This window comes from Phragmites australis, chromosome 6 (assembly GCF_958298935.1).
Source record: "Phragmites australis chromosome 6, lpPhrAust1.1, whole genome shotgun sequence".
NCBI classification, from domain to species: Eukaryota; Viridiplantae; Streptophyta; class Magnoliopsida; order Poales; family Poaceae; genus Phragmites; species Phragmites australis.
In genome coordinates, this window is record NC_084926.1 from 26,614,285 (window position 1) to 26,640,839 (window position 26,555).

The window sequence follows — 26,555 nt, forward strand, 5'->3', positions numbered from 1 at the left end:
GGCAAGAAGCACGGAAAGCAAGGAGCTCTTGCATGGGTCAATCAAAGGAGATATTGGTGATGTAGAAAGGGAGAAATTGTCTCCATGACCGTAAAAACAAAAGAAGAACAAAGTGAAAGTAAGAACAAGGTATGACAAAGATGAGATCTTTTCTTTATAATTGATTCATTTTCAAATGGTATCTTTGTTGCACTTTCATTTGGTATCATTGGTTTCTTTATAATTTGTATCATTGGTTGTTCTTACCGTGCATCCAAGCAAAGTGGTAAGGCCTTGCACACTTTATAAATTATTGTTGTTCATTATTTGTGCACTTTACAATTGGCATCATTTATTTGCCACTTGCTTTGATTGTGTGTCATTAATCACCAAAAAGAGAGAGATTGCAATGAACATGGCCCTTTTAGGGCATGAATATGATTTTGGTGATTAATAACAACATAGTCAATGGGACTAACATGTTTGTCTAGTATATGCTTTAGTATTCTCATGCATGCAATACATGAAGAAGCCACCGAAGCAGAATTCAAGAAAGATTGAATTGGACGAGTTTTGAAAAGATTGTTAACACCGAATGGTTCGGTGCTCAGGAAATTATATACACCAGAGTGTTTTGAATCAAAAGAGGTATTTTAGTAGAACACACCAGATGGTCCAGCATCGAGGTGATGAACACACTGGAGAGTCTTCTAGGAGTTGTATTGTGAGGAACCGTCCAACTATTATTCTAATTAATCATTAAGCCAATCATTTAAATAATTATGACTATAATGATTAACCAGAATATCATTCTTGTAGTCCCGACACGTGTTTTGTGCCTAAGATCGGAACACATGCATTCCCAACATATGACATCACAACAAAACTTAAGTAAGAGCGAGTAATTAAATTATATTACAAGCATAAGAGTTATTACAATTTACAACAGTTTACAGAGATACTATGCAACGGAAAAGTAACATCTATGAACAACAACTAGGTGAATCCATATGCCATTAGGCTCCACCCAAAAGTACGCCACTCGAGTAGATAGAACTACTCCTGCCTCCCACCAGCATCGATGGACATGAAGTAGTCGACAACTAACCTTTTCTCACCTGCAAACCTGAAAGAGCAGCGTGAGTACGAAGGTACTAGCAAAACTTAATCCATATTGGGTACATATAATAACCTAACTCCAAGGATTATGCAATTGAGCAATTAGAAAGGAGTTGGCCATAAGGTAAGTAAATTCATATGTGTAAGCAACCTTAACACCTATGTGTGAGCACCTATACTTAACCACATATATCTTTCTACCCTATAACCAACAACAGGAACATAAAGGTAACTGAAACCATAACAGTCACAGCTATGAACATAACCATCTCAACCACAACCCAACATACCCTAGATTCCCAAAGTTGGAACTCTACGACTGTTACAAGTGGACAGAAAGCATGCTCATGACCGAGAGCACGACAGTTCGAATTATTTTTACACCCTGCAGGGGTACTCCTAGACCCACCCGATATGAGACCACTGTCCACACAACCCGTCGGTTGCAAATGACGATTCACGTACCAACAGTTCATGTACCCACCCCGAACCTTTGTTCCCATGTCAAGTAATGTGGAGGCCACCTAGATCCCGAGCATACGATGACTTACCGGACACAATCTTAGGCACCCCAAACAACATTCTCGCTCACACCTCGACTCATGGATCAAATGAATGCGGTGACTTACGGTACTTCACTTACCCGTCTCATATCCAGATATGTGGTAAGTACGCAAAGTGCTCAAGCTAACTACAACAATACTCGATGCTTAACCGATGCAAGCGAAGCCAATCATCGGCATCACTGGGATCTTCGGCACGGGTGAAGATAGGAGGTTAAGTGCAGAGAAACTCAAAGAAACCTCCATGCAGGTCAGCTCCACCTCCAATAGGATGGCCCATGTTCTGAGCGATGACCTTGAGAAAGTCTAACGTCTATGCCATGGGTGATGGCAGAAGTGGCTCTCCATCACAGGCATTTGAACCCTCTAGGTTTTCTTTACGAGCACTATGGTGGGTTCTCATCCTGTTTGAGATAACAAAATGAAAAAGAGGCAAACAGTCAATCTCCTACTTCACAAAATGGCGTTATCTGGATCCCATCAAGCGATGCATAATAAGGCATCATATAATGGGTACAATACATGATCAACCATGTAGTGCAAGATATGTGCAAACGTAGCCTAACTCACAACTCACAACACGTTTCTCGAGCACATCACTCTGCAACAAACATCAAGATCACAGACATTCATATATACAATGACTACCAATTATCACCATTTGCCCTACCTTTTACTTCTCGCTCGAGTGGTGCTTGTGCGGCTCACCACACAAGCGACATTTCATACGTTGTTGCCAACGTATTCACTTCCCGTACTGTCGCCTTATGGGATACCTCATGTAATCGCCACATGGGCTAGACGACCATATCTACCATCATATGGTGGATGTTCATACGTTATTGCTAAAGTATTCACTTCTCGTACCATCATCATACGAGACACACTAGGCCCCTACCTCGCACTGATTAAGCCCTCGATATTTACCGCTATTAGGATGCATTCCTTACCTTCCTCATCAATGCAACATGATTTACAAAGTCATCACAATTGCGGAAACAAACAATTTAAATGAAAAAACAACAACCGTACATTAGAAAAAAGAGGCAAATATGGCAAGTTTATACATATTAGAAAGAAGAGGAAAAAGAAACTTTAGTGGGTTGCTTTAGTGGAGCTTTCACATTACTAACCCATGTCTTAAGTGTTTTTAGGCTACTTCGTTAAACCATGCTGTGAGGAATTGTCTAAATAGTATTCTAATTAATCATTAAATTGATCATTTAAATAATCATGACTATAATAATTAACCATAATATCATTCTAGTAGTCTCCGCACATGTTTTGTGCCCAAGATCGGAATACATGCCTTTCCAACATATGACATCACAACAAAGCTTAAGGAAGAGCGAGTAATTAAGTTATATTACAAGAATAAGAGTTATTGCAATTTACAAGAGTTTATGGAGATACTATGTAGCAGAAAAGTAACATCTATGAACAACAACAACTAAGTGAAGCCATATGTGCTTAGGCTCCTCCCAAAAGCACGCCACTCGAGTAGATAGCACTACTCCTGCCCGCCGCCAACATCGGTGGACATGAAGTAGCCGACAACTAACTTTTCCACACCTGCAAACCTTAAAAAGCAGTGTGAGTACGAAGATACTCTTAAGACTTAATCTATATTGGGTACATATAATAACTCAACTACAAGGATTATACAATTGAGCCATTAGCAAGGAGTAGGCCACAAGGTCAAGTGGAAGTGGCAGTCTGATCGGCAGTCAGCACAAAAGTTTTTGCGCCTGGCGGTCTAACCGAAGGCATGGTAGTGGTCTGACCGCCAACCAACAGTCAGACAGTCTCTAACGGCGGTCTGACTCCTGTATAGGTGTTTGAACTCGGATGTTTTGGTCCTAACTGGCGGTCAGACCGGCTCTAGCAGTAGTCAGACCGCCAGACCTTGCTAGCAGCGCCTTTACGGGGTCACTGGCGAGGTATATGGTGAAACCTTCGATGACGAAGGGCACTAAAGTACTCTACAAAACAAGAGGAACGTTTTTCATGGTCATTTGGATGACAAGCATGATCCAAACATGTAAAACTCCTAAAATGACAACGCCGATCACCTAGGGTTAGGAAACAACTGGAAAATGGCAGGGGGACATTTACCTCGATGTAGAGGAACTTCCTAGCGGATGGGAATCCTCCGAAAGAGCTTCGATTCCCGAATCAGGCTCCTAGAGATGTGTTGGAACTCGCGGTGGGAGAACGCCCGAGGAGACAATTCTAGCAAGGGAAAAGAAGGGGAAGAACTTAAGGAAGCCTTCGGGAAGCTCAGACAAGTCTTCACTGATGATCTTTGGCCTTCAAATGCGACGAACGGACCTCACCTTCTCTCTCTAGGGTTTGGGGAGAAGTGGGTGTAAGAGAGGGAAAATAAGAGAGATAGATAGAGAGAGAGAGAGAGAGACCGATTGATCCTCTTAAGTGAGCCTCTGCGCTTTTGGCGGTCAGACCACGGGAGACCCTAGTCAGACCGCGAGAGGGGTCTTGTGCTGAAAACTTGATTCTATTCCCCAATGTCTATTCTTCTTCATCTCAAAGGTATTTAGGGTTTTCCTACAGAGCTCTAAACTATCTCCAAGTATTTTTGAAACCTGTTTAACTCAATTTAACAACCAAACACATATAAACATAACATCATGATGATTATCCATACTTAATTACGTAATTAACATGTTGGGATGTGACATGTATTTTGGTAGCAGGAGTTTGGACGTCGGATGGTCCGGCGATAAAAAGGCATGTACATCGGAGATTTCAGCGGAGTATTTTCTAGAATTTTTTGGCTTAGTGGAGAAAGGAATTCTACACGTCGGATAGTCTGTTGCTTGCATTGGAGGAATCGCTAGAGGATTCACAGACCTGTAATGGCTAGTTTATAGCTAGTGACAGCTGGCAACGGTAGGCTATGAGTGGAGGATACACACTGGATGGTCAGGTATCTGGAAGTGGTGCATGCCAGAACATTCGGTGTTCACAAAAAATGTGATCGTTGGTGCAATAGCTGCTACTTCACGGGTTTGAGGCTATAAATACCCCCACTCAGTCATTTGAGTGTGCTGGAGTCCAGGAAAGCTCATAGACACTTGAGAAGACATCCAAGCCACCAATATGCTAAAAGTGATCATCCAAGGTAATTAGCACAAGATTAAGGGAGTGATTAGTGGTATTAGGCCTAGAGAGAGTTTTTGCTTGCTGTTGCTGAATACAAAGGGTATCAAGGAGTTATCCTACATTATACCAAGTGGTACGCTGGTATCTTGCAGTCTTGGTGCCTCATGTGGCACTGTGAGCCTTGGTGACTCAAGATTGTTGACCTTCCATTCCAACTTGGTGTGGAGTGGTGGCAAGGAACTTGTACAAGGACACGAAGATCCTTGCCTTTGTGGCTCAAGCTTTGAAGTGAAGACAACGACAAGTGGCCATAAGAGAGGTTTATGGTGAGGCATTGCCTTGGTGGCTAGGAGGTTCAACCTACTTGAGGCCTAGATGGCTCAAGAGTTGTGACCAGGTGCCATCAAGAATAATAGCCTAGGTGGCTGCTTCAACGTGGACTAGGTGTGGCGTTTATGCCATTGATACCACGGGATAAAAATCTCTTGTACCGAGTTTGCTCTTTCTACTATCTTTATATTTCTGCATTTACATACTTCCTATCTACCTTTGCATGTTTACCTTCCTAAAGTAGTTTGCTAGGATTGACTATAGGTTGCAAACTCTTTTGAGCGGTAGAATAGACACACTAGATAAACCTAGAGCATATTTATTTAAAAATTGATATATGATTCTCTTGTGAAGTTTTTTGAGTTGATTAGTTTTAGGTGTCCTAATTCACCCTCCTATTAGGACGTCACTGATCCTTATAGAAGGTCTATATCCAAGAGTTGGAAATAGGAGTCCAGAGGATGTACAACACCTCTATATATATACGAAGGCAAGGGACCATGCGGAGGACAAGCCGAAACAAGCAATACAAGCCAACAAAAACCAAGAAAAAAAAATCGCTGACTAGGTTTAGATCCATGTAGGCAAGCTACACCCCTTTGTAACAGGCTCAGATCAATACAAGATAAATATGACATAGGGTTATTACCCTCACAGATCAACTGTAACACCCTAATTTTTAACTTTTTAAAAGTAGTAATAATTTACCTTTTCTTTAGAATTAGGGTGTTATTCTTCATGTCAAAATTCTAGGTGTTATTCTTCATGTCAAAATAGCCAGCCCATCTCACACGCTCCTGCTGCCGGTTGGTGCCTCCTGAGCGTCCGCCTCTCCTCTCCACCTCTGACGTGTGGGACCCATCCCCTTCCTCTCGCACACGAGTGCATTGCGTCGCCTTGAGTCCGAGCCAGCCACGCCTGCCTCCGCCACCTCCCTCACCCAAAATCCCAACCAACCCCGCCGAATTTAAGCTGCCCTACACATTTCTACCCTACATAGGTCAGCGCCCCCCTGGTCGTTCTGTTTCGCAAAACCAATCTGCCGCCGACTGCCATTGTTGCATCGCTCTCGCCACCTCCCTACTGCATCTAAGCGTAGCTCCAGCACAGCGTGCTCACGGGGAGTTGATCCTGTCGCCTCTTGTTGACTCTTCACCGCCGAAACACCACAGCCAATGAGGACACGAAGGCCATCGCCACCCCTCTCGCCGCCAGCCCGCCTCGCCACGTTCCCGAAGTCATCGAGTACCTAGGTGAGTTCGTCACCCCTCTGTGAGCCTTTTCTGCCGCTCATCGTCACCGTGTTGAGCCCCTTCGCTGCCGGTTATCCCTTCTCCGGTTGTCCCTTTCCTCTCGGCTATTAGATCTAGCACCAACGTCCACGATTAGATTATCCGCCGACGTGTCACACCACGTTAGTAGCCTCTTTTACCCCCGTGTCGCACCGACAATTTTGCACTTTAGCCCTTGAACTTCTCTGTACTTATCAAAAAGCCCCTATCTTTTTATATTTAGTCCCTAAACTTTTATTTATTTATAAATAGGTCCCTCTATTTTTACAAAAAGGCCCCTCTCCTCTCTGTTTTATTCAAAATAAGTCCTTTTCTTTTACAGATTTAACCCTAAATTTGTTTTTAGCGTAACTTTCTCGTCCTAGCTTCAATTTAGATGATTTTTGTGCTCACACGTTCGTAGCAGCGTGTACTATCTTTTAGTACCTTTTTCATAGATGACAGCTATTGTTTACTATATGGTTCTTAGTTAGTTTTATTGTGTGCTTTTTCGGTGTGCTCCAAGAGTAGACGACGAGCAGTTCGAGAATCTCCAGGACCAAGTCTTTTAAGAGTCTGAGCAAGTTGGAAGAGGCAAGTTGTTGGTAATATGCCTAGAGGCGATCGAGTTTGCGGATTGGATCTGCTAATGGGCTTTAATGTTGATTAAAGGATCATTAGGGTTTAGAGTCATAATGGGCTTTAATGTTGATTAAAGACCCATTAGCGTGCTCTATATAAGAATAGGCAGGGGCCAAGGCGCAAGGCGTTCTTAGAAACCCTAGCCGCCTCCTATTCCCGAACTCCCTTCGAAACCCTAGCCGGGCGCGCGGTGCTAGCACACCGGCGCACGGCGATTCCATCCTTGTACGTATGGATACCGTGGAGGCGCTGCTACTATTGCGGTGCTGATCTGCTCGGGAGTACTCGGGACGTACCCGCGAGTACTCGGAAGGTGCTCGGGACGTGCTCGGGACGAGGTTGACGATCGACTACTTGACGCGCACGACGTTGGATTGGTCTGCTCCAACTCTTCTTCCGCTGCACTGCTCGTCAAGTGGTAACGATTCATGATCCCCTACTCGCATGGCTTCCTGGTTGAACGCGGTAGAGAAAATTTATTTTGTGCTAGCGTAGCCTACCCGCAACCCTTCAGTGGTATCAGAGCCATCCTGCGTAGTTTTCGATCTGGATCAGTCACATATAGAAGATATGTGATAGAAATAGATTAGATCTATTGTTTTTGATCAGTTCATATGATGGATTGATCAATGCACGGTTGGTTAGGTGAATTAGAGATCGGATGAGATGCCAGTCGATGAAACCACATAGCCAAAAAGATTAGCTCGATCTCCCACCTGTTTTTGCGTGCGACTTGCCCCTACCGGCTGGAATCACCATCGGGGCTAACTGCGTGCATCGCGACATGGTCGGGAGAACAGCAGATCGAGGTCGTGTGTGCTGTCATCATTTCTGGAAAAAAACCTCACGCGATGATCAATGGGATTGATCTAATGGAAATTGAGGCATTATGAATGACCGGCCAGCGGGACCGCCGTTGCGTACACGCATAGATTGTTGTAATAACATGATCCCATCACGACATTAGAATTCGATTCTACGCTTAACTCGTTTTTGCAGAGAATGTTGTGACTGGTATGGCCTTGTGATATGTGATGCATGTGTGTAATTTTTCATGGCCTGCGTGTCATGGTTAATTGCAGCCCAAGGCTGTCATGTTATTGTATAACGGCCTGCGTGTCGACTGTGATGCTTCTTCTCATGTAATTTATCTAGTGCTATTAGGTGTAATAGACTAGAACAAGATCATGGAGATTTGAAGCATGATGACCCGGAGGACAGGAACCGTGGCGATGAAGATCACCATGTGAAGGGGCCATACTATGTCACAGTTAATATGATTGCCTGTGATATTTTTATGTTCCTGTCATACTATTCTTTCATGTTTTATATGTGGTGGATATGATTTTCATGATAGAGTAGTTTCCCTCAGAAAAATCAAGAGTAATTGATGCCCTTCCAATAGCTGCACCTACGAAGGTTTTGATCATTGTGTGGTAGGTCTGCCAAAGCAGGGTGCCATCATTTATCTTAACCAGTTAGAGTGGATGTCGGACATCCACACGCATAGTATTGGTTTACTTGATAAAGCTATCAAAACGGTTTTGGGCTTTGGGGCATGATGTTGGGCGCCGGGGCATTCGATGCCACCCAGCAAACAAGAGTCACATAGGGATGTGATTAGCAAGGCGTTGCTTACCTATGTCACTAAGTTTCTAGCAGTGATGCCAAAGCTCACTAGAACTTAGTTGAATATGGATCTTGATCCTCTATATGTTGTTAGAGGGAAAACACATATAGTGGAGTATCTTTTGTTAAATTGTTTAATAGAAGATTCACATAGGCATAGTGCTGAACCTGCATTTTCTGTTGTAGATCATGGCACCGGCCGCTAGTAACACTTCCAGTTTTAATTTGCGATCGATTCTTGAAAAAGAGAAGCTTTCTGGAACAAACTTTATTGATTGGTATAGAAATCTGAGAATTGTTCTCAAACAAGAGAAAAAGGAATATGTTCTAGAGGTCCCCTATCCTGATGAACCAGCTGATAATGCTCCTGCCGCGGATCGGAGGGCTTATGAGAAGCACACCAATGATTCACTGGATGTTAGCTGCCTCATGCTTGCCTGTATGTCCTCTGAGCTTCAGAAGCAATATGAGAACAGGGATGCCCATGATATGATTGTGGGACTCCGAGGCATGTTTGAGAACCAAGCTCGGGCCGAGAGGTACAACACCTCAAAGTCCTTGTTTGCGTGCAGGTTAACAGAAGGCAGTCCAGTCAGTCCTCATGTGATCAAAATGATTGGTTACATTGAAAGCCTGGAAAAACTTGGTTTTCCCCTTAGCCCTGAGTTGGCTACGGATGTAATTCTCCAGTCGCTCCCTGCGAGCTTCGAGCCGTTCATTTTGAACTTTCATATGAACAGCATGGAGAAAAGCATGGCTGAATTGCATGGGATGCTAAAAACTGCTGAGGAAAGCATTAAGAAGAGCTCTAGTCATGTGATGATGGTTCAAAAGGATAGCAAGAAGAGAAAGCGCAAGGACAAGGCTAAAACTTCGGATGAGATCTCGAGTTCTAAGCCTAAACCTGTTGGAAAGCCCAAGGCTGGCCCTGCCGCTTCTGACACTTGCCACCACTGCCATAAGACTGGTCATTGGCGGAGGAACTGCAAATTGTACTTGGAAGAACTCAAAAAGAAGAAGGGAAGTAAGACTTCATCTTCAGGTATAAATGTTATTGAAATTAATCTTGCTACTCGTCCTGATGATTCATGGGTATTTGATACCGGATCAATGATTCATACTTGCAAATCGTTGCAGGGACTGAAAAGGACTAGGAAGTGTGCAAGAGGCGAACTGGATGCTCGCGTCGGCAATGGTGCAAAAGTTGCTGCGTTGGCCGTTGGCGTTTACTCCTTATCGCTACCCTCAGGATTAGTTTTGGAATTAAATAATTGTTATTATATTCCTGCCTTGGGCAAAAACATTATCTCTTCTTCATGTTTGGAAGAAGACGGTTATGAATTCATAATAAAGAACAAGTGTTGTTCGATATTTTTGAATGGTATGCTCTATGGTAATTGTCCATTAGTAAATGGATTATATATATTGGATCTTGAGGATATAACTATCTATAACATTGATACAAAGAAGCCTCGGCTTAATGATTTGAATCCCACTTTTGTTTGGCATTGTCGATTAGGTCATATAAATGAGAAGCGTATGCAGAAGCTCCATAAAGATGGTCTTCTACATTCATTTGATTTCGAATCATTTGATACATGCGAGTCTTGTTTACTTGGCAAAATGACTAAGACGCCTTTCACTGGTCGAAGTGAGAGGACAAATGAATTATTGGCCCTAGTACATACAGATGTATGTGGACCGATGAGTTCTACAGCTAGAGGTGGTTTTCAGTATTTCATTACTTTCACCGATGACTTTAGTAGATATGGTTACATCTACCTAATGAGGCACAAGTCTGAATCCTTTGAAAAGTTCAAGGAGTTCCAGAATGAAGTACAAAATCATATAGGCAAGACAATTAAATTTCTGCGATCAGATCGTGGAGGTGAATATTTGAGCCATGAATTTGGTGATCATCTAAGGCAATGTGGAATCGTTCCACAATTGACTCCACCGGGCACGCCACAATGGAATGGGGTGTCCGAGCGGAGGAACCGAACTTTGTTAGACATGGTCCGGTCGATGATGAGCCAATCTGATCTTCCATTGTCCTTCTGGGGATACGCTCTAGAAACTGCTGCTTTCACGTTAAACAGGGTTCCATCTAAGGCTGTAGAGAGGACACCATATGAGATATGGACCGGGAAGCGTCCCGGATTGTCTTTCCTTAAGATATGGGGTTGTGAGGCTTATGTAAAACGTTTGTCGTCTGATAAGCTCACTCCCAAATCTGATAAATGCTTCTTTGTGGGGTATCCTAGGGAAACCAAAGGATATTATTTCTATAACCGGGAAGAAGGCAAAGTGTTTGTCGCCCGGAATGGTGTCTTTCTTGAGAAAGAGTTTCTCGCGAAGAGAGTTAGTGGGAGCATGGTGCAACTCGAAGAAATTCGGGAACCACTTGAAAGTGTTTCAGCTCCTATTGAACCACAACTCGGTATGCAAGATGTTGCAGAACCTGTTGTCGAGACACCAGCCCCACGTCGGTCGGAAAGGTTCAGTCGTGCACCCGAGCGGTTTATGTTCCTAACCACGGGGCAGCGCGACATATTATTGTTGGACAATGATGAACCTAAGACTTACTCGGAAGCAATGGTGGGACCAGACTCCGAAAAATGGCTTGGAGCCATGAGATCCGAGTTAGAATCCATGAGAGAAAACCAAGTTTGGAACTTGGTCGATCCACCTGATGGTGTGAAAACTATCGAGTGTAAATGGGTTTTTAAGAAAAAGATAGACGTTGATGGAAATGTTCACATCTATAAGGCACGATTGGTGGCGAAAGGTTTCAGGCAAATTCAAGGTGTTGATTATGATGAAACGTTTTTGCCCGTCGCAATGCTAAAGTCTATTCGGATTCTCCTAGCAATTGCTGCATATTTCGACTATGAGATATGGCAAATGGATGTCAAAACGGCTTTCCTTAATGGAAACCTAAGTGAGGATGTGTACATGACACAGCCTGAAGGTTTTGTCAATCCGAAAAATGCTGGGAAGATTTGCAAGCTGCAAAAGTCCATCTATGGACTAAAGCAAGCTTCTCGGAGTTGGAATCTTCGTTTTGATGAAGTGATCAAAGGGTTTGGTTTCATCAAGAATGAAGAAGAGCCTTGTGTTTACAAAAGGACTAGTGGGAGCGCACTTGTGTTTTTGGTCTTATATGTGGATGACATATTATTGATCGGAAATAATATTCCAATGCTCGATGCTGTCAAATCTTCATTGCAAAAGAGTTTTTCAATGAAAGATTTAGGAGAGGCAGCATACATATTGGGCATAAAGATCTATAGAGATAGGTCGAAAAGACTAATCGGATTAAGCCAGAGCACGTACATTGACAAGGTATTGAATCGGTTCAATATGCAAGATTCCAAGAAAGGTTTCTTGCCAATGTCACATGGCATCACTCTCAGCAAGAATCAATGTCCTAAGACATCTGATGAGCTCGAGAGGATGAGTGCGATCCCTTATGCTTCTGCTATCGGGTTCATCATGTATGCTATGTTTTGTACACGCCCAGATGTCTCCTATGCTCTAAGTGTTACGAGCAGATATCAATCGAACCCAGGTGAATGTCACTGGGCTATAGTAAAGAGTATCCTCAAGTACATAAGAAGAACTAAGGATATGTTCCTAGTCTATGGAGGTGAGGAGGAGCTCGTTGTAAATGGTTACACCGATGCTAGCTTCCAAACCGACAAGGACGAATCGAGATCGCAGTCTGGTTTTGTGTTCTGCCTCAATGGAGGTGCGGTGAGTTGGAAGAGTTCCAAGCAAGAAACGGTTGCTGATTCCACAACGGAGGCCGAGTATATCGCAGCTTCGGAAGCTGCAAAAGAGGCTGTTTGGATCAGAAAATTTATTTCTGAGTTGGGTGTGGTCCCTAGTGCGTCCAGTCCAATGGACCTCTATTGTGACAATAGTGGTGCCATTGCACAAGCCAAGGAGCCTAGGTCGCACCAGAAGTCCAAGCACATACTTCGGCGCTATCACCTCATTCGAGAGATTATTGATAGAGGTGATGTAAAGATATGCAAGGTGCACACGGATTCGAATATTGCTGATCCGTTGACGAAGCCTCTCCCACAGCCCAAGCATGAGGCACACTTGAGCTCTATGGGTATTAGATACTTGCGGGATAGACTCTAGTGCATGTGAGAGAATGTGTTCTGTCTATGCTAATGTACTTTTGGATAATTGTTATCTGGTTCCATGAATAATTATCATTTACATTGATCAGCAAGTATGTGACTTGTTTGTGAAACTCTTTGTTTTTATGATGTTATTCTAAATAGTCCCTAATCTCATATCATTGTGTGGGACAATAATGATTTATAGATTAGCACATTTGACTGAATGATGATCATGTTTCACGGATCATAGATATGGAGATATCAAATCAGTAATGTGGACACATGTTAGAGAACATGATGTTGGATAGACCCACCCTGAGATACTGCTGGGATTGTTATTTTTAATGTGCCATCAGTTGTTATCTCAAATGGTGTACCTACAGAATCCTTTGACCTGAGATCATCATTGATTCCAGAATGTGTAGTAACACACTTAGGGGCTTCCAAACGCTATTCCGTAACTGGGTAGTTATAAAGGTTGCTTTCGGGTATGTTATGAAACATGTCGTGGGATGTGAGTGATCAAGATGGAATTTACCCCTCCTAAATAACGGGAGAGATATCTCTGGGCCCCTCGAGGTAGTTGGATTGGAAAGTGCATGGCCATGCCAATGTGATTAAAGAGTTAATCATGGTGAATCCACTACTTGATCGAGTGAATGGTCGAGCTATCACAAGGGTGGCACGAATCTCGCCTTGAGCTTGACTGGTATCGTGTGGTAAAGGGATTGGTGCATGAGTATATCAAGGTTCAGCCGATATGATCTTTGTGTGCATTCGGGAGTCAATATGTCCTGCTAGGTACCGCTATTGACTTGCAATTCGGAAAAGGGTTTCCGGATAGCGGCTGTTTACACATGAACCTAACGGGTCACACACTTAAGGGGATGGAATATAAAACTTGTGCTGACTCTAGTGCAAGTGGGAGATTGTTGGTAATATGCCCTAGAGGCGATCGAGTTTGCGGATTGGATCTGCTAATGGGCTTTAATGTTGATTAAAGGACCATTAGGGTTTAGAGTCATAATGGGCTTTAATGTTGATTAAAGGCCCATTAGCGTGCTCTATATAAGAATAGGCAGGGGCCAAGGCGCAAGGCGTTCTTAGAAACCCTAGCCGCCTCCTATTCCCGAACTCCCTTCGAAACCCTAGCCGGGCGCGCGGTGCTAGCACACCGGCGCACGGCGATTCCATCCTTGTACGTGTGGATACCGTGGAGGTGCTGCTACTATTGCGGTGCTGATCTGCTCGGGAGTACTCGGGACGTACCCGCGAGTACTCGGAAGGTGCTCGGGACGTGCTCGGGACGAGGTTGACGATCGACTACTTGACGCGCACGACGTTGGATTGGTCTGCTCCAACTCTTCTTCCGCTGCACTGCTCGTCAAGTGGTAACGATTCATAATCCCCTACTCGCATGGCTTCCTGGTTGAACGCGGTAGAGAAAATTTATTTTGTGCTAGCGTAGCCTACCCGCAACCCTTCACAAGTGTCCTCGAACATTTTGATCCTAGATTTTCAAATGTGTTCTTTATTTCAAACATGCATGCTATTAATTCTGAATCCTATTCACTTATAGTACAATGTTCCATATATTCCTTATCGTCTAGTTATCAGTAGTGGTTATGTTGGTAGCTTATGCTTAGCTTTGCACAAGGGTAATGATATAACAATATGAAACCTTGGGTCTTGTGCAAAGAGGTGCTAGTGATGATGGTTATAGTTATATTGTTTGTTTGGCAATTGCTTAAGTGACCTAAGTAAGGACTGGTTCGTGGAGCAATAACACAAGAGGTATCGTAACAACCATGAGACCTAGTATGGAGACAAACTTGGCCTATTAATTAGTGGATTCCAATTTTATGCGTGTTAAACCGAAAGAGTGGATGTGTGGAGACGGCTAAGGCCAGAACCATTTGGTTAGTGGTATGGGATGTGTAATGGAAGGGAAGAGTGAAATCTTGCTGGAGCTATAAGGCGCAAAAAGGGAGCTTCTGGGTGGCATGAATGCTACTTTGACAGCGGTAAAACCTAGTGGGTGTATACATACTGGATGAAACTTTGTAACGACCTTGTAGTGATTTTCCGGACGACACACCATGGACGTGTGTTAAGTATTTCACGAACATGGCAACAAGGAAAACACGACTCGTAGAAAAAGCTGGACAACCTCTGCATAGTGTAAAATTTGATATATCAGCCATGCCTATGGTCATGAGAAACTTGGATCCTCACATGATTAGTTGGTTTGGTTGGATGGTTCTTGGTTACCTGTGGAGGGTATCAAATCGAATGGTTTGGGAACCTGAAGTGGTTTTTCGAGTAGTTGGGAAGCATGTTGAGATGTTTCTAGGAGATGAAAGTCTAGTGATGAATCACATATTTAAATAGATTGCTTTTATAACTTTATGATACCATAGTTGATATTTATGCAAATTTAACATGTTATAGCATATTTTTTTATTTAAACTTGCATTTAATTTATTTTCTACATTTGCGGAGTATGACGTGTACTCACACTTACTATTTTCATCCAAATGTACATCAAACGCTGCTCACACAATGAAAGAGAACAAGACTGCTACATCATTGAAGACGAAGATTACTGGGCTGGTGGACCCCTGATCAATTGCCTATGGAAGATGAGAGCTTTGTTGTGTTTTAGTTAAAAACTTTGAGGTCTTTTTATCTTGTTAAAGTTAAACGTTATAATAATAGCATTTAGAAAAAGAAATGATCCATTATTGTGTGTAGAATGATGCATGCATACATTATATATCCATACCAGGGGAAATGTCGTATGTGTGAAAACGTAGGTCGTCTGACCTAAATTTAAATAATAGTTATCATTGACATATATATCTAAGATGTGAAAGGTCTATATATTAGTGATTATATTCATCTAACATTCACGTAAGATAAACCGGTTCCAAAAATATATTAGATATAATACGACATGTAAGCGAGAGAGTAATCAGTTGAGTTCGGTTTTAGAAAAAAAAGGGTACTGAGTGGATTTTTTAAAACTCAAAAAATACTATTGTATGGTATTTTTTAAAAAAATCATAGTATTCCCTTAAAACTCTAAAAATATTTTGAATCTAAACAGGACCTAAATGTGCAGACTGTATCCATACATAACACAAACGTTTGTTTTAAACCGTAGCACAAATAAATTGGAATATATGCCAGCATACAAATAAGTAGGAGCTTCTAGCTTCCCTTGATTTCACGTGAAGTGAAAGAGTTCCGACCCCAAGCCCCTGATTCCCCCCAAATTTTTGTCGAATCGGCTGTGAGATCCACCCGATTCGCGCTCCGATCCGGCGCTGATTCGGCGCCCTCGGTCGGGGTAGGGTTCCGCCGCCCTTCGAGGAGATGGCGGGTAAGGGGGCCAAGGCGACGGCGGCCAAGTCGGCGGAGAAGGACAAAGGGAAGAAGGCCGGCCCCGTCTCCCGCTCCTCCCGCGCCGCGCCCCAGGTCAGCTCGATACCTCCGCTGCGCTCATCGCCTTGTCATCGTTGGCGTTTAGATTTGGTTCAGATGCTGTTGTGCTGCGCATTTTGGTGTGTTTTCGGGGCGCGTTAGTTGGATTCGTCTCTTGATTTCTCCTGAGGGCTCGGATCAAGCTCTACGGTTTTGCGAAATTTCATGAGATTTTCCTATGGTTGGTTGGGTGTTGGTAATTTTTTCTTGTAGATCTGGAGAAGCACGTGGTGTGTCTAGTTGTGTACTTGTGTTCTGTGGATGATTTAGATTGTTAGAAGATTTCGTTTCCTCGCTCGGCGTGAGAGTTAACAGGAGTTGTGGTTTATAAGGGTTTTTGTTCTGCTTCGAGTTGCGATCTGCAGAAAAAAGTTAGTGTGCCGTGGTTGTTCCTCATGTGGAGAAAGATTCGAAACGGTGCAAGCGAGCCTCCACTTTTGTTGTTGATTCTGGCTCGCAGTTTCTTGAAGCATTCTCTAATCATGTGCCTCGATTTGGGTGGATCATCATTTAGGATAGTGTTTTGCCAGCCCATAGCCTTGAAGTCAATTTTCCATCTCCAACTTGAGAACGAACTAAACTGCTTGAGACTAAGTTCCTTCGACTTATATCACATTGTATGCAATGCTGGACGAATTTAAGAAACTCATTTTGGACGTGTTCTTTTCTAATGTTGATGCTATTGTATCATATAGGAGAAAGCAGCTCCAAAGAAAGATGTTTATCAATTGTTTGCTGAGAAGGTCAGGGATAACAAGCAACTGGAATCAAGATGGGCAATTATGCAAGAAACTCGCGTTGAATATTTTCGCGGAAAAGATTTCACTACCTTCATCAAGAATCATCCAGAAGTCAGGGAAATGTTAGGGCCAGATAAAGATTTAGAAGTGGAGGACATTGTTAACACTTTGCTGACCAAGAACCTTGTGATAAGGTGTGACCGAGTTATGAAAACTGTCAGGCCTGGCAAGAAAAAACTATCATCATGGCCTGCTCATTTGGAGATACATCACGTAAGTGTTATGGCCTACTTATGGAAAACGTTGTATAGTGTAACAGAGATGTATCTTTTCTGATTATGTTGGTTAAGATTACTTGTTAATACTGTGTTTCTAATGATTCTTTACTCTTAAGTCAACTCCTAATGTTGCATCCGCATTATACCATGTCACCTCTAAACTATAATCATCAGATCAAACTCCATTAGTATATTAACAATCAGATCTTATATATTTCAGAGATGCTTTGATTAGACACCTTTTAGTTGAAGTGGTGGATGGTTTGTGAAACCGTTTATGTTTGTAAGGAAAGGCGCCCTTCTATGGAAAGCCACATTCCTTTGGAACCGTAACAGTTATAAATAGTTTATAATTATTGATAGCTGATTATACATCCTTTAAGCAATCGACGTCAAAGTGTGGGCAATATACTAGTGACATGTTCCGTGAGTTTATCTAATTCTTATCCACGGTCTCAGTAACTCTACATGTTTTCTTTCCATCATTTACATTGCTTTTTTGATGTCTCGTGAAGGTTTTCCTATGATTAGGAGAATGGTTACTCTTGTTCTGCCCTAATTGATTATCATGATATCATCTATTTTCTATAATTACATTAAAATATGATAATAATTGTACAAGGTGAAACAATACAAGTCTTGACAAGTGCAGAAACCAACTTTTATCACCCCTTTTCCATAACTTCTAGTTTCTTAATGGGTGCAATTACTATGGCTCGACATTAAGAAATACTTAGAATGAGTCAAAATTCGTATGACTTCAAATCTAAAACAGATAACCAAAGAATCACACTTTGGTATAGTAAAACCATCAATGCCAATAAATGCATTCTCTGGTCTTTGTTGTGTAATTTTTCTATTCTAATTATTTAATCGGTTCCATTATTCTGCTTGTATCGAAATGAATCAAGTTCAATAAGGGGTCAGTTAATTATGTTTGAACATGTACTTTGTTTGAGTGTACTTATTTACTTTTGGTGTCTATGAATTTATGTCAAGCCAAAACATTGTTAGAGTTCCAATATGTATTAAACTGTTCTGAATTTAATTAATCTAAATATCGCAATATTTTCTGATCTATTTGATAGTCGCCAATTAAAAGGGGGGCATTTGCTTCGCTGCATGTTTTTGAACCTTATTTTCTGTGTCTTAGTTTATCAATGATATAAAATTAGATTATGCATAGCAAGTGCAATTCTCACTGTTGTATGCTATGTAATAAGTGGCTACTACAAAATGTGTTGTTTGTATAATTTTATTTTCATCCTAGTGTTCTTATGTTAAAGTGAGTTTGATTTGTACTTGCAGGAACAAATATTCACTGAGAATGATGGGTTTTTTGCTTGGATGTTTCTCAAAAGGCGGACCTTGTGGCAGACAATTCTTTCATTTGTTTGGCCTCTTTTTGCGTTGGCAGTCTGCTTATTTCCAGTTTACCCATACCAATGCAAGATTGTGGTACTGTACTCATGTGCTGGAGCTTTACTTTTCATCGTCTCCCTTCTTTTGTGTAAGATCTCTCTCTCTCTCTCTCTCTCTCTCTCTCTCTCTCTCTCTCTCTCTCTCGTGTTTCTGTGTGCACAGTTTCAACATTAAACTATCGTCATTGCACATCTTTGATCAAGGAATGAAGATTGTTTCCCTGTGGTTTATAAGACAACAGATATCAGAAGTTGCTCTGGACTCTCTTTAGTGAAAGTTTATAGTATATATTGATGCCCTTGCAGTTCCATATATTTCTAATTACTTGTTACCTATGAAAAATGTTCCATTATTTAGTAGTTCCGCAAATGCAAGCTCCCGCTCTGTCAGTTGCGTCGCTAGTTTATTATGTTTGATTCATGCTGCTTGCAAGAACGGTTACATAGTGGCACTGCAGAGTAGACATAAGTAAGTGCTGTGAGCAGGTATTGCTGTATTTGTGTATTATAGAACTATAAATAGGTACACTATGTCTCTAGTAACAAGCATGTCTTACTGTTCTATTGCTAAACTGGAACATTACAATAAACTAACCCTTCTTATTGGCACTGTGGTTCTGTGTGGACTAAAATTGAAGTACATGTAATTGAGAATTTTTATTTGCTAATGTCACTACCCCTTCGGTTCTCACACGCCTAGTCTCCTTGTGCTATGTGCTCAACCTCCTGAGTTCACATTAGTATTGTGTTCATATTGGTCTTGTGTTCACATTAGTCCTGTGTTCCCATTAGCCATGGCATGCTATATATATGTAACCTCTTGTGACTTATAATCAATCAATGAAAGTGCGCATGATTATCTCCGCTTACATGGTATCAGAGGGTTTTGTTCCTCAACCCCTAGGGAGATCGCTTACAAAATCGCTTCTGCCATGGCACCTCTGGGGAGATTGGTTTACATCATAGTTGTCATGGCGTTGGTATAGCGATGCCATAGCGTCACCATATCGGCGTGGCGGTTTTCTGGCTCTAGAGTCCAGATCTACAGCAGCCGTCGCCCAGGAGTTGCCTTATGGTCACATGGAGAGAGAGAGAGAGAGAGAGAGAGAGAGAGAGAGAGAGAGAGAGAGAGCTTATGTGGTCGTGCTCATGTCAAACAAGAGAAATGGAATGGAGAAGGGATTGTTGTCGCCTATCGCTCTCTTTGTGGTCTGTGTGAAAGCGTGAGTGCGGAGGGAGGAGGGGGACAACAAGGCATGGGCTAGCAGTGGCACTGTTCACAAGGCATGGGTGCCTCCCACTCCCTACACTGTGCACTAGTACTACTGCTCTCTTCTACGTGAGAGTATTTAGGTTGGTCTGGTAGCTGTTGCTTCCCTCTGACCTGTTGGACTAGTCGCACATGCACATAGCACTTAATCGTAGGCACTAGCACTAAGTAAGCTCAAGCTCTGTGCTGTAGATTAGCAGTAGGCCAGTAGCACAAGCTCAAGCTATTCTGTAGACTAGACTATAATTTGCTAATATCCTAGACTATAATATGTGTATTCGCCATGTGTGTATGACGTCGCCACACCACGCGTCATGTCGCTGTAAAGTTGTGAAGCTGGTGGGTCGCCGCGCCTCGCCATGCTGCCTTAACAACTATGATTTACGTCGATCTCTCTGACTATCATTCCAAATCATTGCGCCACCTTTCTTGGTGCAGTGCCACTGCCCATCATCTGCTTTAGCCACTGCGTGTTGTTCCGACTTTCTCCCTCTTGCTGTCAAGCGCACTGCAACCGCCAACGAGCCCTTCTATGCTACTTCCTCTACACCCTTCAGTTGCGTCGTCTATTTATTTGCATGCATGCATACATTTTTTTCTTTTTCTCCTCGACCCAACTTTGTCTGTTTTGGCCACCGCGTGCTGTTCTAGCTTTCTCTCTCTTGCCATTGAGCGCACTGTAACCACTGTCGAGCCCTTCTCTGTTGTTGCTTTTACACCCTTCAATATCGTTTATCTCTCAACGAACCCGGTACAACACTAGGGCACCAAACATGTCAAGATCGATCTACATTTTATTTGGGAGCACGTCACCCTCGGCGATGTCCGTGTACTTCATGTTCCGACTTCATCGTATTACGTCGACATCTTCACCAAAGGGCTACCTACTTCCGTCTTCACCGAGTTTAGATCTAGTATGAACGTCCGCACCAGTGACGCTCTGACTACGAGGGCGTGTTAGACTAACCCTTCGGTTCTCGCACGCCTAGCCTCGTCGTGCTATGTGCTCAACCTCTTGAGTTCACATTAGTATTGTGTTCGTATTAGTCTTGTGTTCACATTAGTCTTGTGTTCCTATTTGCCATGGCAGGCTATATATATGTAATCTCTTGTGTCTTATAATCAATCAATGAATCAATGAAAGTGCGCGTGCTTGTAGCTAATACGATTGGCTGCTGAGGAGTACCACAGGAGAATTGCTTGGAACTTACAATTTATGATTGATTTGAATTACTATATTCTGAAGCCTGGGGAAGAAAAATTAGTGTGTGCTAAATCACAACTAGACTTTCCTGTGATATGCCATTGTTTAATAGGAAATCTATTGCCCATGATAAAAATATGTTGTTCTTTCAAGAAACTCTGCCAAGAGAATCCCATGATAGAATTTATGTCTATGTTCTGAAAATGCTTACCGTTCTGCTTTCATTCCGTTTCCCACCAGATGCAGGGTGTTGAGGTATTTACCCAAATTTCTTGAATTTAAGCTGACCAATAACTGGGTAGCCTTTTTTTGTGGCAAACTCTGGTCGAGTTTGTTCTATTCTGAAACTTTTAGTTTGGTTCTCTTGTTGTACATCAACAAGGCTTCAAGTTTGAAATTCTTCATATTTAGTTTCTTTGGTGCCATTTGTTGATTTTCTTTGTCCTGGTAGAGAGCACCGAGCGATAGATTGTCAGTGATAATTATGCAGACATCTTAGCGCCCTGTAATTAGAGCAGTTGATTTTTTCTGGTATCATTGCTATTTCTGCTTGTTTGCTTGTACTATTTTGAGTTGCATGGGATCTGACCAATCTGAAGTTGTCATTGAATTGCATACCACTTGAATTCCTTACACTGTTAAGTGCTTTAACTTGACAACGATGATGTATTTCATCAATTAGTTATTTTTTATTTGCTGTTTTATCCAGATGGCTATGTTCTTTTTGTTGTGATGGGTTCATCTCTCTTCTTGTTTTGCTTAGCATTTCATTTATTGATTTTTTCCCTACTCACCTATGTCTTATATTTCCAATGGAATTGCAGTGAGAGCAGCTATCTTTGGCATCCTATGGGTTCTTCTTGGGAAACGTGTGTGGTTCTTCCCCAATATAAATGCAGAGGAGACAACATTTGGAGAACTCGTTCGGTTTTGGCCTGAAAAGGATGATGGAGAGCGGCCAAAGTGGACATCAAGACTTTTCTATGCTGTTGTTGCTGTATTGGTGATATTGTTGCTTAGGCACCATGCTCCAGATGAAGCCGCTAGAGCCAGGTAATTTGTTATCTGCAAAATATTTTTCTTCTTTCATGGTGACCTAAGAGCCAATTTGAGTTATGTACAGATATACACCTGCCGTGGGAGAAATTTTAGTTCATCATATTTTTTTCAATGTTACCTATTTGAAGTTCTAGTTTTCAATCTGAGGAACCACCTTTGGTTCATTCATCATTGTTTACAACACCGAATTGCTAGTTCTAGTTGGATTGATGTTACTGGGAGGCTCACACTATGTCCACCATAATAATGATTGCTCTATCTTGTTGGAAATGTTCAAAGGTGCCCACCGACATGCTCAGGAAATCCTCATTCCGGATCAAGTTGGATAGCCACCAAAGATTAGAACTAGTCTGCCATTTATTAAAAAAAAAATGCTTATAGGTAACATGCAATTTTTCTGGCAAATAGGAAAGCTATCATCAGTTGGATACTGTCTGTCCAACTGCAAATGTTGCTTTTCAATGTAATGACTTAGGGTGTATAGTTGTGTGTCCGACCTCTGACTACAGTCTGCTCATGGACATGTCAAATGGTTTTAGATGGGGGCAACACATCTTGCATGAGCATCATGAACATGGTTTGCAATGATTTTTATGTTGGTCAGCGAATGTAACTGTGATAGTCAACACAATGAAGTTGAATCGCATCCTCTGAATCTCTTTATTAACCTTGTCATTTTTTCATGTTCTTAGGTACCAAAAGAAGGTTTCTAATATAATTGATGATGTTCTTGAGTGGTCCCCGAAGTTGGCTATTTCTGGAATGATCGAAAAACACACCGGGGCTAACATTACGGAAACCAGAAATTACACCAGTGGGGCTGGGAGTAGTCATGCTGCCCCTCACTCTCCCGAAGCAGACCCAGATATGGATGCAAATGAGGATACTCAGGTTAACTCAGATGAAATCCAGGATAGTGAGTATGCCGATGATACAAGAACAAGATCAAGTGAAGCTTAACATAAATTCAATTTTTATCTTGTAGTACTTTGAGTACTCTTCGTTGCTGTTCATCTGCAGAAATTATACAGATAGGTTACTGACAAAAAGTCAGGGTGCCCATGTTTTGACCATGTTCCATTCATATATTGCCAGCGATGGCTGTATTCTAAGGTTCTGAAAGAATGTTTTCTCGTCAAATTTGGAATGCCTGCACCTGCTCTACCTGTTTCTTGTTCGTTTCATGCTAGAGCTTAATGATTCTACATTCTTCAGTGTGACGCTTTAGTTAATGCACATCGCAGATTCATGAGATGCCACTCCAAAGGTGGAAGTTTGTCAGAAAATGTCATTTGGTTTTGCTCCAATTGATCACGCTTGATGCTTAGATCGCTCCCGTTGCTCTCATTTGCCCTTCTATTATATCTGCCAATGCCCATGAATGTTCACTGCTGGTATCATGGAAAGTTCTTGTTTTGGATTGGTTAAGGGTGGTTCTACTGGTGAGACCAGAGATGCTTTCCACGAATTGTGCACACGTACGTTCTGCTATGGTTTACAAGGTGAAGCTATCACAAAGAAATTCAATTTTGTGTTCATTAATAGAATATGAGCTACTGAGTAGCCGCTTCGCAGGTGGGACCATGGAGGTGAGGATGGCGGGCTCACCGTGCAAGGAAAACACAGTGTAAAAGCACCAAAAACTAAAGAATGGTTACGACAAATCTAGACGTGGCTTGTACAAGTCTAGGCCAAGCCGGATTTAAACACAGAGCCGGCGCATCAACCGAAGTGCGACTGACCTGTGGGACCCATCATGAATTCTTTTACACCTAAGACGAGGCGTCCATGAGCCATTCCTTTGTCACCTTTCCTTTCACTCTATTTTTGTTGCAAACCCTAGGATGAATTGTTCACACTACAATAGTGATGGTTTTGTTGTGGCCTAGAATAGCACCACTACAGTGAATAGTGTTCATGAGCGATAGAGGATCACTGCTGAAGAGCAATGGGAAGAAAACTCAAGCTAACTTGGAAGTGTGATAATCCTCCTTCCCAAAGGGTTAGGGCGATAATTTATATCCTCAGCACCTAATCTTTTACAAGATTACCTCATCTTAACAGGTACATCCTCAAAGGGCGACTCGAGGCAAAACAGTCACAATCCCTTCACTATTTATATTTTTGCCCTTGTGCCTTGACAGGATTGTTACAGTGAAAACGAAACGACACATGGGTGGAGGAGATGTGGTCGGTCTTGACGGCGACCCTACAACAACCGGGAATCCCGTTGCAACCTCTGAGACTTTGGGAGTCGAGCGGTTCCTTCTTGGGCGATGAGCCTCCTCTTTCTTGGATCCTCTGGCTTCACTCCTCCAGAGCCTTTGCCTCTGCTAGGTATGTTCATCTCCTAGGCCATGTCTCTTGGAACATCTTGGTGACCACCCTCATTCAGTGCCAAAACCTAAGCGCTTCTGGTTCCGGAGGCCCATCATTGCGTGAGTGCCCTCTCCTAGTTGCCACATGCCACCGTATCCTTCTCGGTTTGGTGAGTGGATAGAACCTGGTCGGGCGGTCATTCTCCTCAACAGAGACACCTCCGAGCGGAGGTGACCCCTGTTGTCCTGAAGGCAGCCTAGAGACAACATCCCCCAGACTCCCTTATGCTTTGCTTGACTTCAGTGGGGGAGGCTGAAGGATCAAGATGCTCAAGAGAAGGGTGAATTGGGTTCTAAAAAGCTATTGCAAAGACATTAAACAACCTAATCCTAAATGTGCACTAGGTGAACTATCCTACACACACAGAAACTCAACCTAGTTGTATCCCTAGTCTAGCATGGTAATCCTACTAAAGGAAATTGCAAGAATATAAATACAGAAATTAAATGTTAAAAATAAATTGCATAAATGTAAAGAGAGGGAGAGACTCAAATTTTTGCCAAGGTATTGATGAGTTAGCGCTCCCCCTTATTCTCATTGGAGCACTCGCTCAAGAGTATAGCTTCCTCTTAATCCCACGTAAGGTACCAAGAGCTCTCTAGTGGTAGTCCTCTAGTCTAGATAGGTGGACTCTAAACAGTCGCATCTTCATATTGTGGGTCCAACAATCACTTCACCATGAAACTCACCAAGATCAAATGCCACTAAGCCGTCTAGGTGACGTCAATCACCAAGAGTAACAAATTAAGAACCTCACTTGTGAAGGTGATATACCATAGAAGCAATCATAGAGATGATTATATCACATGTCTATGTTCATGTACTACCGAATAATGTGTTATTCCAAGAATAACTATCGTTTACATTGATTGGCAAGTATGTGACTTGTTAATGAAACTCTTTATTTATATCATGATGTTATTCTTAGTCGATGCCTGGTCGCATATCATTGGGATGATACATAAGACCAGCACATGTATTAATTGATGATCACATTTCATAGATCATAAGTATAGAGATACCAGGTCAATAATGTAGATATTTATATTAGAGAATATGATGTTGGATAGACCCACCTTGAGATACTACTAGGATTGTTATTTATGATGTGCGATCAGTTGTTATCTCAAATGATGTACCTGCAGGATCCTTAGACCTGAGATCGTTATTGATTCCCAGAATATGTAGTGGCATACTTTGAGGCTGCCAAATGCTATTCTATAACTGGGTAGTCATAAAGGGAGCTTTTGGTTTGTTATGAAATATGAAGTGGGGTATAAGCGATCAAGATGGAATTTGCCCCTCCTTGATAACATGAGAGATCTATTTGGGCCGCTTGAGGTAGTTGGATTGAGAAAGTGCATGGCCATGCCAATATGATTAAAAAATTAATCATGGTGAATCCACTACTTGATCAAGTGAATAGTCGAGCTATCACAAGGTTGGCACGTATCTTGTCTTGAGCTTGATTGGAATTAATATGTATGTACAAACTCATAGTTAAAATTCTTTTAACTATATGTAAATGGCGTGATAGTCCCCCACCACCACCTCCTGATGAGTTCTACAGAGGCTGCGAGGCTTTCGTACACAAACTTCGGTCAATTCGGTGGCCTGAGAAGTTCAAAGCGGACCTGATCCAGAAATATGATGGAAAAATCAATCTCAATGAGTGGTTGCAGATCTACACCACTGTTATTCGAGCAGCCGGTGGTGACAATCGAGTAATGACCAATTACCTGTTAACCACCCTTGACGGACCCGCAAGGTCCTGGTTGCTAAACTTACCGCCCAACTCGATTAGTTCATGGGCAGACCTTAAGGCTCAGTTCATAGCCAATTTCCAAGGCACATTCAAGCGCCCAGGAACAAAGAACGATCTCCAAGAGCTACACCAAGGCGACAATGGATCTCTTCGAGATTTTA

The 26,555-nt window shown here is 42.3% G+C and overlaps 2 protein-coding genes across 2 annotated transcripts; both read left to right on the plus strand.

The window, feature by feature from the left end:
• Positions 1–8,901: 8,901 nt before the first annotated feature.
• On the plus strand, positions 8,902–9,904 carry LOC133920574 (uncharacterized). Its single transcript, XM_062365178.1, has 2 exons — positions 8,902–9,698; positions 9,794–9,904. The coding sequence occupies exons 1-2, from the start codon at positions 9,086–9,088 to the stop codon at positions 9,808–9,810; spliced, it is 630 nt and encodes a 209-aa protein (XP_062221162.1). The 5' UTR covers positions 8,902–9,085; the 3' UTR covers positions 9,811–9,904.
• Positions 9,905–15,970: 6,066 nt separating this feature from the next.
• LOC133922176 (uncharacterized) lies at positions 15,971–23,390 on the plus strand. The gene is made up of 5 exons (XM_062367387.1): positions 15,971–16,272; positions 16,974–17,291; positions 18,605–18,806; positions 22,016–22,244; positions 22,943–23,390. Exons 1-5 carry the CDS (start codon positions 16,171–16,173, stop codon positions 23,208–23,210), a joined length of 1,119 nt encoding a protein of 372 aa, XP_062223371.1. The 5' UTR covers positions 15,971–16,170; the 3' UTR covers positions 23,211–23,390.
• Positions 23,391–26,555: the final 3,165 nt, after the last annotated feature.

What these genes read in the sequence shown, in the direction of transcription:
- LOC133922176 (XM_062367387.1), top strand. Translation starts at nt 16,171, where the DNA reads ATGGCGGGTAAGGGGGCCAAGGCGACGGCGGCCAAGTCGGCGGAGAAG. An exon ending in CCTCCCGCGCCGCGCCCCAG is followed by an intron (nt 16,273 to 16,973) that starts GTCAGCTCGATA and finishes TGTATCATATAG; the next exon opens with GAGAAAGCAGCTCCAAAGAA. An exon ending in GATGAAGCCGCTAGAGCCAG is followed by an intron (nt 22,245 to 22,942) that starts GTAATTTGTTAT and finishes TCATGTTCTTAG; the next exon opens with GTACCAAAAGAAGGTTTCTA.
- LOC133920574 (XM_062365178.1), top strand. Translation starts at nt 9,086, where the DNA reads ATGCTTGCCTGTATGTCCTCTGAGCTTCAGAAGCAATATGAGAACAGG.